The 14,820-nt window shown below is 39.0% G+C and overlaps 1 protein-coding gene across 2 annotated transcripts; it reads right to left on the reverse strand.

Moving 5' to 3' along the window:
* Positions 1–1,671: 1,671 nt before the first annotated feature.
* On the reverse strand, positions 1,672–12,320 carry map6b (microtubule-associated protein 6b). 2 transcript variants are annotated; one of them, XM_010863977.4, is made up of 4 exons: positions 11,230–12,320; positions 6,880–7,105; positions 6,338–6,386; positions 3,327–3,421 (listed from the first exon to the last, which is right to left on the reverse strand). In XM_010863977.4, the coding sequence occupies exons 1-3, from the start codon at positions 11,955–11,957 to the stop codon at positions 6,342–6,344; spliced, it is 999 nt and encodes a 332-aa protein (XP_010862279.2). In that variant the 5' UTR covers positions 11,958–12,320; the 3' UTR covers positions 3,327–3,421; positions 6,338–6,341. The 2 variants fall into 2 exon arrangements, with proteins under 2 accessions (XP_010862278.2, XP_010862279.2); XM_010863976.4 differs by lacking the exon at positions 6,338–6,386 and having other exon boundaries at positions 1,672–3,421; positions 11,230–12,318.
* Between the last annotated feature and the right edge of the window lie 2,500 nt (positions 12,321–14,820).

The raw sequence follows: 14,820 nt of genomic DNA on the forward strand, positions 1-14,820 counted from the left end.
ACCTCTGACTATATGTTCATGACAAAAAGGCTCTGTCTTAAAAGCCTTGTGGCTTTATCATAAACGTTAAACTTTTGTTTTACATGCTACATCAAGCCTGCATATCATCGAATGCAAAGTGATTTGTTATTCCAAATGGGTTTTAGACTTAAGATTTAGGAATGGAATGACAGCTTGTAAAAGTAATTTAATAAATATTTATTTAATATGTTTTGAATGTATTTGATGTATTTTGCAGCTCCACATTTAATCATCCTATCTCTTTGTCCAAACTACATGTTTATACTAGTAAAGTCTTGACTGGCCACATGGCAACAGTGATGGTCTTGTTCAGCTAGACTTCACTAAGGCATACAGACTGGTGTTCCCAGGGTAATAACTCCTCCACATAAGAAGGTTTCACTCAAAGTCAGTATCCATGGCTACCCTCCTGATTGGCTCATTATTCATTAATAGGTCTTGCCATGTCTTCACAGAGTCCAGTCTCTCTTCATTTAAATAGCCAGCCTGTTACAGCATTGGTTATCTTGTTTATAGAAAGGTTTATTTTTTTAAAGTGACTGATCATATGCATTTGAAATCCTAGTTGTAGCATGTGTAACATTGGGATATGCTGTACTTACTGAGCTATACCTCTTTAGAGAGGACCTAATGAATGTTGATTAAAATAGTTAATGTCATCTTTATTCCTTTCAAAAGTATACGGCATCGTGAGACATAGCTGCAATAATACACTTCTGGCCAACATGGGACCCTGCATTAGGCAATTCCACTGCCAAGTCTGCCCCACCATTCAATATTTCATAAAGCCCTCTCACAACGAAGTGGCCTATAACAACTGAATTATTCAGGAGATTTTACAGCAGCACGACTAAATTACACCCCAAGGATAGACCATCCATTGTTTTCAGTGCCTTAATGTATTGACTATTCAAAGAATTAGTCTCACATTTATACCTGCCACTATCTGAGGGTACCTCTTGTTTGTGGGATGAAAAGATAATTGTTCACTTCCCGTGGATGGGAACATTTGTATCTCTAGACTAATTTCTGATTATGTTTTTCTGTTCCTCATTTAACAATAGTGGGAAGTGTTCCTCAGTTTACAGATTGCTACACTAAATCATTTTAAATCATGCTTAAATATTTAATCCATAGCGGTGTCACATTTGTTTGCAGTTTTTCAACAAAGTCGTTTATTTAGACAACATATTTTTTTCCCTCTCGCATCCATGCACAGCACTGCATGCACAGCACAACAGTAGGAGCATGTGCTATGAATTTCCTTACCATGATGGAGGATGTTCCTCTACCCTCTTAAAATAAAACACTAACAAATGTGCCAGAGGCAAACAAGGGGTGTTTTTTCACTGTGCAGATCTTTGCTTTGAATCACTGTAATTTACCGGAGTGAATCCCATTGCAAGAATATTATTTTTGTACCAACCAATTGGAAACAACAAACCTGTGATCCTTCTGTCCACTAAAATATCTGTGTATGTCGCAAAGAAGCAGTTTTGGTGATCTCCATTGACAATGAGTTTGACAAGCTCTCACTCTGTATGCCGCATAATGAACCCCACAAATACTTCTTCAGAGCAGTCTGAGATAGTGCCCATGGGTCAGTTGAAGGCTCCAAGAGAAGTGCATGAACAAGTCACAATATTCAGATTCTGCTTTAAAGGTTTTAATCAGTTCATTCAGAGCAAGCTAAGGATACAAGCACGCAATCACAACACATCTGCGGGGTATGACATTGTTGTCATTTCAGTACATTCGCCTCAAACTGACAGCATATATGAGAGAGTTATAGCACCAAGGTGTACTCAGCACGTTAGTCACTGTACTGTGGTCAGGCGGTAAGAGGGCTCTCACCTCTCAAACACTGGCTGGAACACTGACAGGCAGCAGAGCGCAGGACATGTGTTTTCTGGGGGTATAAGACATTAGCAGACACAGCAGCAGCAGACGGCAGGAAGACTGCCACATACTGGTGGACTGCAAGTGCACAGGAATGAGAGACACGGTGAGATGCCTCAAAAGCAGTACTCAAGATGAATGTTTGTTACATCAGTGGGTCAAGACAGGTGGCTGCATGTTCCAATAAATGGTTTCAATCTTCTAACGGTGGGCGAATCCTGATCGTTTTTAACCTAACTACTGAGCCCATTGAATGTGGAGGTGGCTTAGTGAATACTGTAGCTTGTGCTATTTCCTGTGTAATATATGTGCAAACAGTAATAGTGTTGCGTCTAATAGCATCACAGGCTTGTCATGGGTACAATAAGGGCTGATGGGTTGACATAATATCCACAACAGGCACTAGACTAATAGATTTAGTCTGCGTCACTGAGTCTTGTTTGTTTGTGTGGAGAATTATGGAGTGAGGTCAGACTATCACTAGACATGCAGTTTTTCAAGAAATGATTTGCACCCTTGGATTTCTCAGAGGTTATTTAAATAATATGCTAGATTAAGACTGTTAGATTTGGATACTAGAATATCACTTAAGGACCACAAAAATGGTCTTGCATGCAAGCTGTGGCAATTACATTACAGTTCAGTTGGTATCTTAGCAACCAAATTCATGAGACCAGATATCCTCCACAACAATGAAAAAAAATCTAGGCCCGAGAGTGAAGTCACTGTAACCAGGAAATGATACAGTAATTAAGATGTTATATCTATAGAGACCACATAGCCCATACAGTCTAAGAGGTCAAAAAGAATACCCATAGGCAGTCTATCATCAGTATGATGACACTAAAACATAATTTCAGTTGGTGTCCTCTGCTCCAAAACCCGAGATATCTGAAGTCAGAAAAAAAAATACTAAATCCCTGCCTTTAAAAATCTTTAAAGAGAAATATATATTGTTATATCAATGGCTCTCTGTCTTAGAATGGTATTCTTTCTTCAAAGGCTCGACAAATGCATCAGAAGAATGTGAAGAAGAAAAAGAATTCCAAGCAAGGAACTACACACACACACACACACACACACACACACACAAAAACACATGCACACACAGATATATACAGCATTATAGTTAAATACTGCAAAGTGAAAACATTAAGCTGTCAAACTAGACCTACACAGAGATGTGGAACATGACAAAACAGACAGTGAAAGAGATAGACCAAATGTATGTGAGTTTCCTAATTCATTAGGTTGCGTTTTCCTAAATAAATAGTGCAGAGATATTTTGTTTTTATTGTTTCGCTTCAGCCAGTCTATTGCTTATCTCTTTGCTCTTCTTTGAAATAACGCCTCCCTCTGGCTTGGACTCGTCTGGTTTGGTGCTCGTGGAGGATTTCTTCTTGGTTGACAGTGCTCCGGTAATGGCCTTCTCCTTCGCCTTTTTCACAATTTTGCTCGTTGTCGTTGGTGTCTTTTTTGTTTTGGCTTTTGTCTTGTCCACCTATAGGGCAGAGAGTGTATGTTTCACTTTAAATCCTGTTAGAAATGAAGGAAAACTATGCTATAAAATGTATTCAATCCAGGTTACAGTATCATCTTTGGATTGATACTGTATTATACAATGAAACAAAGACTCTTGAAACTTTTAGGTGAACGCTGACTATTACTTTCCGGGAGACGTTACGGTAAAACTATAAACATGCAATACAAACCTTTCTGTTTCTAACAGGAAGTAAAGGTAAGGCAGTGGAAGTGGATTCTGCTTTTCTCTGACCTTAAACTCCAAAGCATCGCTGGCACTAAAGATCCTTAAGCTTCTGCATGTGTGGATCACATTGCGCATGTGTGTGTTGAGAATATGGTTTTCACCAAACTAAGTGCTGGGTGGCTTACCTGCCTTCCCTTTTCTCATGCCTCTTCACCTTTCTCTCTTTACTCATGAACTGATTAGCATCATTTAGCCTGCATCTCTGCCTCAGATATCTGGACCTTACATATACAAATGTGAACGAACATTCCAAGAATAAATAAATATAATGTACATGCATGTGTTTTGCAGTTTGATGAAGAATGTTTGTCACAATCTTCTCTGTCTTATCTCTCCCCAAATTTAACAAATCTTCCTCCCGTCGTTTATATTCTTACTGCACTTCACGTTGAACCTGGGAGTTCTGATGGCAGATACAACTGTAGGGTTCGTTCCCTAGCAAGCAACTCCGACTGAGCTTGCATGCACACTCTCACACTAGGAGTTGCCAAAACGTGGTGAGATAAGGCCATATCCTATGTCATCCACCCATCCGCCCCATTTCTATTTCAGTATTGTTTGTTTCATATGCAATAACAATTATACAAGTATACATTAGATTTCTGTATCATTTTATGAATGCTTACAGATGTATCAATGCATTTTAAATGTATAGTTCCAGTATCCTAAAGCAAGCCTAACTGTGATGCATTTTTCATAGTTTTAGATTTAGAGAGAAACCAGAAAACATGTCCAGCTCTTCAAAAAGACTATTCAGGGTTAAATATTGTGGGCTAAGAGAAAGACTGAAACATGAGTGTACCGTTAAATCCATAATGTTATTATTAGATGTGTTTTTTTCTGGCTAACAATTCAGGAAGTGTATAAGGAAGTGTGGTGATAGAAAAACAACCATTATTTATTATTTTATATAATGGATATACTACCTTTACCCATCTTATAAAGATTCCTTAATATTGTAAAGGACATTTTATGGAAAGCTTTTCAAAATCCGCTACATGTAAATATCTTATCTGATTTCCCTAAATTGTTTTAGTTTTCTATTATTTCTAAGAGTCAAATACAATCTCCAATTTAACTTAATTAAAAATCCATTATGATTATAATAAATAATAACTGTTACTCTTTGTAGGGTTCCCTTTTTGTGCCATCAAACCCCTGTAACTTAATGCTGCACCTTACCAAGTTCTCCCACATCACCCTGCTCCTTTGTACCCTCAACTGCCTTTCAACTCAAACTCACATATGTCAAGATCATAGTGGTTTGCCTACAGAGCAGGCAATGCTCAAACCTTACATCCCTACACAAGCTCCTCGTTCCGCCACCTCTGGTCTCTTGACTGTCCCATCCTACATGGGCACAGCTGCTGCCCAGCCCTGTCAAAACTCTTCCCTGTTATGGAACTGCGACGGTGCATCCAGCTGCCCCTTGAAGTCAGACAGCAGTCTCCCTGTCCGTCTTCCCAAAACCTAAAAGCCATTCTTTTAAAGGGGTATCTCAAATACTCCTCATCCTCTAAGCTGTTTAAAACTGGTAGATAAAACCAAAAGTAAAAATTCAAGAGCAATATTTCATTTATTTTAAATAAATAGTCATGATATTTTAATTAAACTATTTTCCATGTAGGGAGAAAATCCCATCATAATAAAGAACGTACAGTGGGGAGAACAAGTATTTGATACACAGCCGATTTTGCAGGTTTTCCCACTTACAAAGCATGTAGAAGTCTGTCATTTTTATCATAGGTACTCTTTAACTCTTTAAGAAATTTGGATTGTCATTATTTGGTCTATATACGTGTAGACGCATTTCTGTGTCTGTGTCTTTGACATGCTGTCTAAAAAGCATGCCTAAATAAACAACTTGGTTGTTTTGTGCTTATGTTTGCAATACACTTCTGTTACAAGTTAAAACAGACAAGATTGTTGTAAAACATGGCAGTAAGTTGTCCATTTGTTGCCTCTGAGTCTGAGGAGGAAGGAATAGTAGCAGCAGCAGTGAGCAGCAGCTATGAGCAAAATCTATGTAAAGAATCCCACACAAACACCGAACCTTTGTGAACCTATGTCATTAGAGCAGAAAATATCAGAGAAAAGTCACATCCAGAGCCACTCCATAAAGACAAAGAAGCAAATGTCACCACCTTGTTGGTAATATTTGCAATGTGTTGTAAGTGAAAGTAAGACGAAAAAAGAAAAAAACCCTTGTAACTCAATTGTTATGAACAGTTCTGTTTAAAATAACAAATGTCCTTTCTTTCCTAAAGGTAGCATCTTAAATATGAATGGATAATTCAACTGGGGTTAGTATATGCACAACTGTAATCTTCTTGCCTTTCAATGGGACAAGACTAGATCTGTGGTCATATGTGTCTCAGTTGGTCGAGTATGGTGCATGCAACGCTAGGGCTGTGGGTTCTATTCCCAAGCAGAGCAGTACAAAAAGCTTAGACTCCAAGGTTGGATCTCTGTTCATAAGAGAGGAACTGCAAACTCTGAGGATGTGGCTGACAGCTTTGCAGGAGAATTTAATTATATGGTGGTTAGGTGAATAACGTGCCGCTGTACTGATGCTCAAGGTGCATTCATCAAGGTGTGAGTTAAACTGAGGTCAACCTCCATGCCTTCCAGAAGAAATTGACAACACACCTGACTACAGCAGACCTAGAATAGAGCTGCTCTCAGTCTCAGAACAGTCCTACGAGAGTGAGAGAGGGAGGGGCCATATAAACAAACAGCATGCAGACACATGAGAATTTCCTGCCGTTTAAAAACATGCATGTGGAGATTGAAATAATGTTCTTCCATTAAATTAATTTTCTGACGTGACAATGCTTCATTTTGTAGTTTAGCCATTGTTTCTGGGGTTTCGTACCATAGAACATTACAAAGTGATTAGGACCATGGAACAAATGTCATGATCGGAACCATTTTTATTGTAGGCAAACAAAGAGAAAAACAAGTCACAAATTGAAAATGAGCTAACAAGGGAATTTTATGTCTAATGTGTATCATTTGGAATCATCCTTATTTTCCGATGAGTCTTGAGAATGCATAAACATGAATTTGCCCACTACAGCAACTTAGCACTGTTTGGAAAAACTTGAAAGTGAACATGTATTTTGTGCAGTTAAATAACACATTTAAACAGAAAATATGTTCAGTTTACATGCAAGTGGAGGTGCGCTCACCTTGGTTGTATCCTTGCTGCCTGGCTCATTGTACAGGCTGCGTATTCTCCTGCGCTCCAGGGTCTTATTGTCAGCGGGGAGCACCTTAGCTTGTTCCCCCTTGTAGGTGGCGCTGTAGCTGGTTTCCAGGCTGGTTTGGTCCTTGTCATCCACAGGGGGTTTGTACTGAGACTGGGGCTTGGTGGCCTTGGTTGGCTTCATATCTTTGTATGCCTTAAACTCATTCCTAAAAACAACGAAGGAGCACACTCAGCCAATCCACTTCTGTCCATATGCAACTGTAGTAAGTCAAGAAAATCATGAAGTTTCATCATGACTCCCAAACAAATATTGTTTTTGCAAACAACCTGTGGGAGGAAATGAACTGCCATTTCTTATCAGATTTAAGGCTAGAACGGACACAGAGAGAACGCCCTGACACCTTGTTCACTTCATTTTACTTAGAGATATTTTCACACAATACGTTTGAAATAACAGTCTGACATAATTTGTGAAAATTATGATAAATACTTTTCTATATAAGGGCTGTTTGAAAATATATCCTGTTACTTCTGTCGATTCAGGTTGGATGGGTTTTATGGCATAGCAATATCCGAATTCTAACCCCTGACTAATTTCTCACATTTTATTGATTCCTAAATGGTACATTGACATTTTGTTTTGTTAGATTTTTTTTTAAACACTAAATATCAAACTCAAATATTGTTAAGGGGTATTAGTTTAATTGCAGTGGTGTCTTGAGGCCTGGCTTTTTTTTTGTATTAGCTCAGTTGGGTTAATTGGCCAACTAACCGTAACAGACAAGCATGACACTAGCATATGTCCATTTATTGTGGGGATTTAGTAATTGTGCTACACTTGTGGTCTGGGCTAAGCTCAGAGTATCTTGTCATCCTACAGTCCTGCATGGTTTTATGTTGGTAAATATTTGTAAAAAAAAAAGCAACAACCTTTGTTTGCATAAGTACTCAAACCCCAAACATTTTATAGATCCACCGTTTGCTGCCATAACAGCTTTAAGCCTTTTAGGGAATGTCTGTACCAGCTTTGCAGATTGTGGGAGATTTTTTGCCGATTCCTCTTTCATGTATTTTCTGTCTCTGTGTATCTGACAATGAGGAAGAACGAAAACCAGATAGTTATCTGAGGAGGTCAACATGGACAATCCCAAAGCTAGTCCATCTCCAGTGACCTTGATATATTTGTTTTTACCATTCGTAATTTTATCAAGACGTTATATGCCACTGTAACCAACCTACAGGGCGTGGCTGCTTAGAATGACATGAAACCTGACTGCAATTCGCTAATCCACACATGAACATCCATTCTGGGATTAAAGCTTTTTGGTAAAGCAAAACATTCTTGTCTTTAAAGAAAACAAAAAAGGAAACCTTAAAAGAAAACAACACCTTCCCCACAGTCAAATGAGGAGGTTCAGTGCCTTGAACATGTGCATGGCATAAGGAAATCTGGAGAATAACAAGGCATTTGGGAACAAAATGTCAAACTCATAGTCAAAAATCTGTCTCCATTAAAAGCCATAGGTCTTCCAGCAGGACAATTACCTCAAAAAGCACACAGGAATGATTCAAGACAAAATTATAGACTGTTCTGAAGCAGCCAGCAATGAATCCAGATGTAAATCATATTCTAAAACCTGAGGAGATCGGGAAAACAGCCGTTGAGAAGCAGCAGTCAAATCCTGTAGAACTGAAGCAGTTTAAAAAAGATAGAGGTGCAGGTAGCTCATACATTGCATATAGGAAGTACTTGATTGCAGTAATTTTGGCCAAAGGCTGCGCTACCAAACATCAAGTCTAGGGTGTCAATAATTTAATAATTTAAAGATTTAATAAATGTTTTGTTACAATTAGAATTAATCAAAGAAAGTGCTAGGGTGCCAATACTTTTGGCCATAACTGTTCTTCACAGTGTAACATTTGTGCCACACATTGCCCTTTGTGTTTGGGCCTAAAAACATTGGTCTAATCTGAACTGGATCCACATATGCTTTCTGGTGATTTCCAGACTTGGTTGGCACACATCACTCCCAGCAACTGAACTCTATAGATCCTTTAAAGAGATTTATGGCTTCTTGCACATATCTCCTAGTTTAACCACTGAGTTTTGATTGACAGACTTTTCTTGGCTGTGCCTCATGATGATGCAGCTTCCACTTCCTGATTATTGATCCAACTGAGGATTCAAACACTTACATTACTTAGTCTCTTCTGAATAATTCCCTAATTCATTATTGTCTTAATTGTTCCTCAGATTCATTGCCTGACCAATAATGCTTCAACAGTGAAGTTTTTATACAGAAAATGTGACTGCTACTTAAAATAGATATAAAACCAATCTTAATTTACCGTTTGTAATTCAATAATATAAAATAATTGGTCAGGTGTCTGAATAAGGCACTGTATAAAAATGAACATCAAAATCTAATCATTTAAAAGATTTATTTGACTTATTTGACCATATCGTACCCATATCATAATGTCTTCCAGTATGAACGTTAATTAATGCAAGTTGAATAAATGAACAGCCATGAAAACTTAATACAATGGCAGACTAACATTTGAGGACAACATAAGTATTGCCTTGTGAAAGATCTCTCCACGCATTGAGCACTTTCCAGAAGCCAGCTGCTGTACTCAAACTTTGAGCTGAACTGAGCAGCTTTTGTATATACAATCTGAAAGTATATTTTTTTAACATATGCTGATTGCATTGGCAACCATCCGGCAAAACAGTAAAAGCTTCTCTTGCCATTCGTACCCCCTTCATTTCTTCAATGGGGGATTTGTCGATGCACTTCAAAAAAGGTCTGTGTTTCATGTAGGCTTACACCATCTTGCCATTTTGATAAATGTGTAAATATCTTTAGCTCAAGCTGACTTTTATCAATATTGGCTGAATATGCAAAAAAATATATTTTTTGTAGCGCTAATTGAAGCAAATATGTTGACAAACGTCTTTCTGATGAGATTTGCGTGGTTATCAAAACACAGGGGTGGTACGTCTAAATGAAACACAGACTTTGTTTGAAGCCATTCTAAAAATCCTTATGGGATAATGAATGGTGAAATGCAAAAATAACCACAATCACATTTGACCACCAGGTTTTATGGGGATGATGGCATGTCGACTATTTCAGTATTAGACATTGATAACAGGTAATGCCTTTCCTCATGTTACCCTAACGTATGTTTATACTGTGCAATTGAATAAAAGCTAAACTCTTAAACTAAATATATACACATGAATATATACCCTGATGAGCCAAAACTTGATGACCACCTAATATGATGTTGGTCCTCCACGTGCCTCCACAACAGCACCGACCCGCCGAGACATGGACTCTACAAGACCCCTGAAGGTGTCCTGTGGTATCTGGCACCAAGACATTAGCAGCAGAGTCCTGTGAGTTGTGAGGTGAAGCTGCTGTGGATTGGTCTTGTTGGTCCAACACATCCCACAGGTGCTCAATCAGATTGAGATCTGGGGAATTTGGAGGCCAGGTCAACACTTTGAACTCTTCATCACGTTCCTCAAACCATTCCAGAACAATGTGTGCAGTGTGGCAGGGCGCATTATCCTGCTGAAAGAGGCCACTGCCATCAGGGAATGCCATTGCCATGAAGGGGTGTACCTGATCTGCAACGATGTTTAGGTTGGTGGCACATGTCAAATTGACGTCTACATGAATTCCCGGAACCAGGGTTTCCCAGCAGAACATTGCCCATCACATTCCCCCCACTGGCTTGTTGTCTTCTCACAGTGCATCCGAATGCCATCACTTCCCAGGTGAATGGTGCACACGTACACAGCCGTCCACGTGATATAAAAGAAAACATGATTCATCAGACCAGGCGACCTGCTTCCACTGCTCCAAGATCCAGTTCTGATGCTTGATTGAGGTTTGTCCCTCCTTGGACCACAGTTGGTAGGTACTCACCACTGCTGACTGGGAGCAGCCCACAAGCCTGGCCGTTTCAGAACTGCTCTGACCCAGTCATCTGGCCATGACAACTTGGACATTGTCAAAGCCACTCAGGTCTTTACTCCTGCCCATTTCTCATACATTCAACACGTTGACTACGAGAACTGATTGTTCACTTACCATCTAACCATCTAAACCAGACCTTGATGTGTACCCTTAGGAGATAATCAATGTTACTTGCTTCACCTGTGAGTGGTAATAATGTTTTAAATAATCTTTTTATAATCTTTTATATATATATATAGAGAGAGAGAGAGAGAGAGAGAAAACGTCCATAAAGCAACTCAATAGTAAATATTAAATTGAAATACATAGTGTTAGTCCCACTATGGTCAGATCCTCACCTGTAAGAGCTGCCAGTACCAGTTGAGACGACCTGTTTTATTTGTCTGTTCAGCGCGTCTGCTGCTGCCCTTCCTTTCCCCTCCACAGGGACATCTGCAGGTGGCTGTCCCTCCATTTTGGCACTCACCTTCTCTACAGTCTTCACTTGCTTCTTTTTCCTCTCTTTGGATTCCTTCTCCTGTACCTTTTCTTCAATTTCACTCTTCTCCATACCGCTCTCGGGCTCTATATGCTCATATTTGCCCCCCACGTCTCCTTGGTCAACGGAGGAGGCAGTGGGACTGGGTTTGGGAATCCACGGGTGGTCGCCCCTTTTTGGGATAGGCCATGGTTTATAATCCTTTTGATACTGGGTTACGTTGTTGAAAGGGGTTGCGGAAGGGTGATATTCATTCTTGGGTTTGCAGCTGGGCTCCGGGCGTATATCTTTCCATTCCCTGAAGTCTTGGCGCATCACGGATGCACTAGAGCCATGTTTTCCTGATGCGGCACCCGTCGCGGGCGGTGCCTTGCCAGCTGCCGCCTCCTGTTCATCGTGAGAAGGCTGGGTTTCTAAGTTGATAGGGCCGGTCCTCTTCTGTCTAGTTGGTGGCTGAGGATGAAGGTGTTGCACCTCCGCCACATCCGAATACTTCGTGAAAACCAAAGGCACGGCTATATCCGCTTTGTCTAACTCACTCCAGAAGCGATTAATGCAGCAAGCCCGTGTGATGCACGGCCAAGCCATGATAGATGATTGCAAATGAATACCCTATGTTCTTAAAATCAGAATGAAAGTGGAGCTGATGCGACTGCTGACTGAACGTCCTACTCACGAATCGGAGATGGGGAAATTATTCTCCCTGCGCCCACTCAAATTCTGTCCAGTCAGGAAAAATGCTTCTATAGGCTACAGGAGGTCTTACGATGCTTGTTGTTCTAGAATATGAATGGTCATCTTGCTGGATGATTAAAAATAGAATAATAAATAAAAAATAGATAATATAAGTTTAAATAGATTGGATTTGCTGTGTTGAGCACGTTGCATGCGCGTTCTGGATCGGCTTGCTGGTTGCGCATCACAGCGACCCCACCCCACTACGTTTCAGAAGATGCCCGGCATCTGCACCGTAAACTGTCACCTGGGTATATCCCTGTCTAGGCTGCAAAGAGGGAGGAGACGCTGCTTGTTTAACCCTACTAAGCTCGGTGTATACAGTGTACTATACGCTACTCACTTCTAGCCCAAACCTCTGTAAAATCTCTATTTTTTATTCACTTCATCAGTTTACACAGTTATTATAAGTGTGTCATATGGGGTCTAAACTGCATTAATAGATGATAATATAATATATCCATAGCATAAAGTATCTTGAATGTAGTAGGTATTACCGGTTGCATAATGACCATCAGAATGGCTCTTCTTAAGTGTGTTTCTGCCATACAAATATATGAATTTAAATGAAATATTTCCCTAAATACAAAACCACACACATGTGAGTATATAAACAGCATTTATATGCTTATTTCTCCATAACCCAATAACTCCCCTCATCCACATCCAATTTAGTTGGTCATACTGCCTACTATGTCTACATTCATAAAGCATTTTTAAGTAAGCATATCATGGTCATTAACTGTGCAGTTTGTCACTCTGTGTTCTGGGTTGTGTAGGGTTGGAAGTAAGTGCAGCTAGGTTGGTAGGTCCACGGGCCAGAAGGCAGGTTTATTAAACCAAAACATATTCAGTCAAGGTAAAGTCACTTCTATGTTCCATTCATATAGCATAGATTTTTATATTTATTTATGTAATTTAACCTTTATTTAACCAGGTAGGCCGACTGAGAACAGATTCTCTTTTGCAACGGTGACCTGGACAAGAGAAAACACAAATGTTCAGGACAACATATAGTTACACATACAGTAGATCACACAGAGTACAAAATACAAAAAGAAGTAGAGTCTGTATAAAATACAAATGCAGAGTCTATATACATTTAGTGCAAAAGTGATAAAGCAATAACAAAAGTACAAATGCGCAAGAGAGACTAGCTAAAAGTGTAAAATGCAGTAGAGAGTGTTATACAGTTTGTGCAAAGTGAGGTGTATTTTGTGAGGTAGGTTAATTAGTGTGCAGAAGTGGTGTGGCAAAGACAATAGTGAGCATAACACTGTGCAAATGGTATAGTGCAAAGGAGCAATAATATAAGACAACTGTGCAGATAAAAGTGTAAATGTACCATGGGGCATGACAGAGATAATAAAGGCAGCTATGTGCAAGAACATAGAATAGATCTGTAAACATGCAACTTCTATCAAAGAGAGCAGACACATAACACAATGTTAAATGTGACATTTCTATTAACATTTTCCAGTTTGAAAGGCAATGTTATTTTTATGTTAGAACATTAAACAAAAAACCAAAAAGAATATTATGTATGTGTCAGGGCGCGGCATGGAGGCAGGACACAGGCACAGATGTTTCAACAATCAAACATCATTTAATTAAAAAGGCTGAGGCACAGCCATAGACATATAAACAATGACCCACAGGGAGCTGAACAAATGATACCTAAATACAAGGCCTAATGAGGTAACAGGACACAGGTGAGTGGAAAACACAGGTGAAACCAATAAACTAAGGGAAGCTAAATAGAATATAGAAACAGATACACCAGAACATAAACACTGAAGATAGAAATGGAACGGCTGGCATGGCACAGGCTGTGTCCGGCCATTACAATATGTTTGTAGGATTTTGTAAAAATATATTCAAAAGATTTATTTAAATGTATTTAAAGGCAATCCTCCATCTCCAACATAATTTTATGTTTTGTTAATGTGGAAAATGTATACATTCTGTGGCAAACCTTGGATATCCCCCTTATTATGTAAAGTTAGCAAGCTATCTAAAATGTTTTAAAAAGCCAAGAAATGTTGAAATCCAACACACCAATTCTGGCATTTAAAAAAATAAAAATTAATATTTGGTCACTGTGGCAACTCATTAATTTCTCAATACAGTAATGATAACCTACCACAGTAGAGTAGAGAATGAGCTAGCTTCACGCTTGCTGGCTTCTTGTTGATAATTTTCCCAGCTAGAGTATATACGATCTGTCAGCACTAGAGGGTGCACTATGATTTGTTGACTATCAGAGAGCCAGCTAGAACAGTGCTGATAGCCAACAAACTTGAGAAGTCCCTTCCAGAAAGAATTGCAGATAGCCTGTGATCAAAAGTGTCCAGTTTTACTGGCCTCTAAAAGTAGCAGAGGTTGCCTGTAATAGTGAAGAGAACACTCTCTTAACGTCTTTCAAAATGTTGGCACTTCATTCTGAAGGATTATTCTTTTCTTATTAATCATCTCTTTTCCAATAAATGTACATACATTTAAAACATCCACATAACTGATGTGCACACATTAAATTACACAACATAGGTTAAGAGTACCTATTAAGCCCACCTAAATATTAGTGACTGTTATTTAAATTACAAAACATTTTCTAAATCAATTGACATAATATTACAGATGTATCTCTCATTTGAAGTTTTACTTTTGATTTCAGATATTCTATAAAATATGTGAAAAGTCTGGACTTGGCTTGATG

Source organism: Esox lucius, chromosome 1 (assembly GCF_011004845.1).
Source record: "Esox lucius isolate fEsoLuc1 chromosome 1, fEsoLuc1.pri, whole genome shotgun sequence".
Lineage (NCBI taxonomy): Eukaryota > Metazoa > Chordata > Actinopteri > Esociformes > Esocidae > Esox > Esox lucius.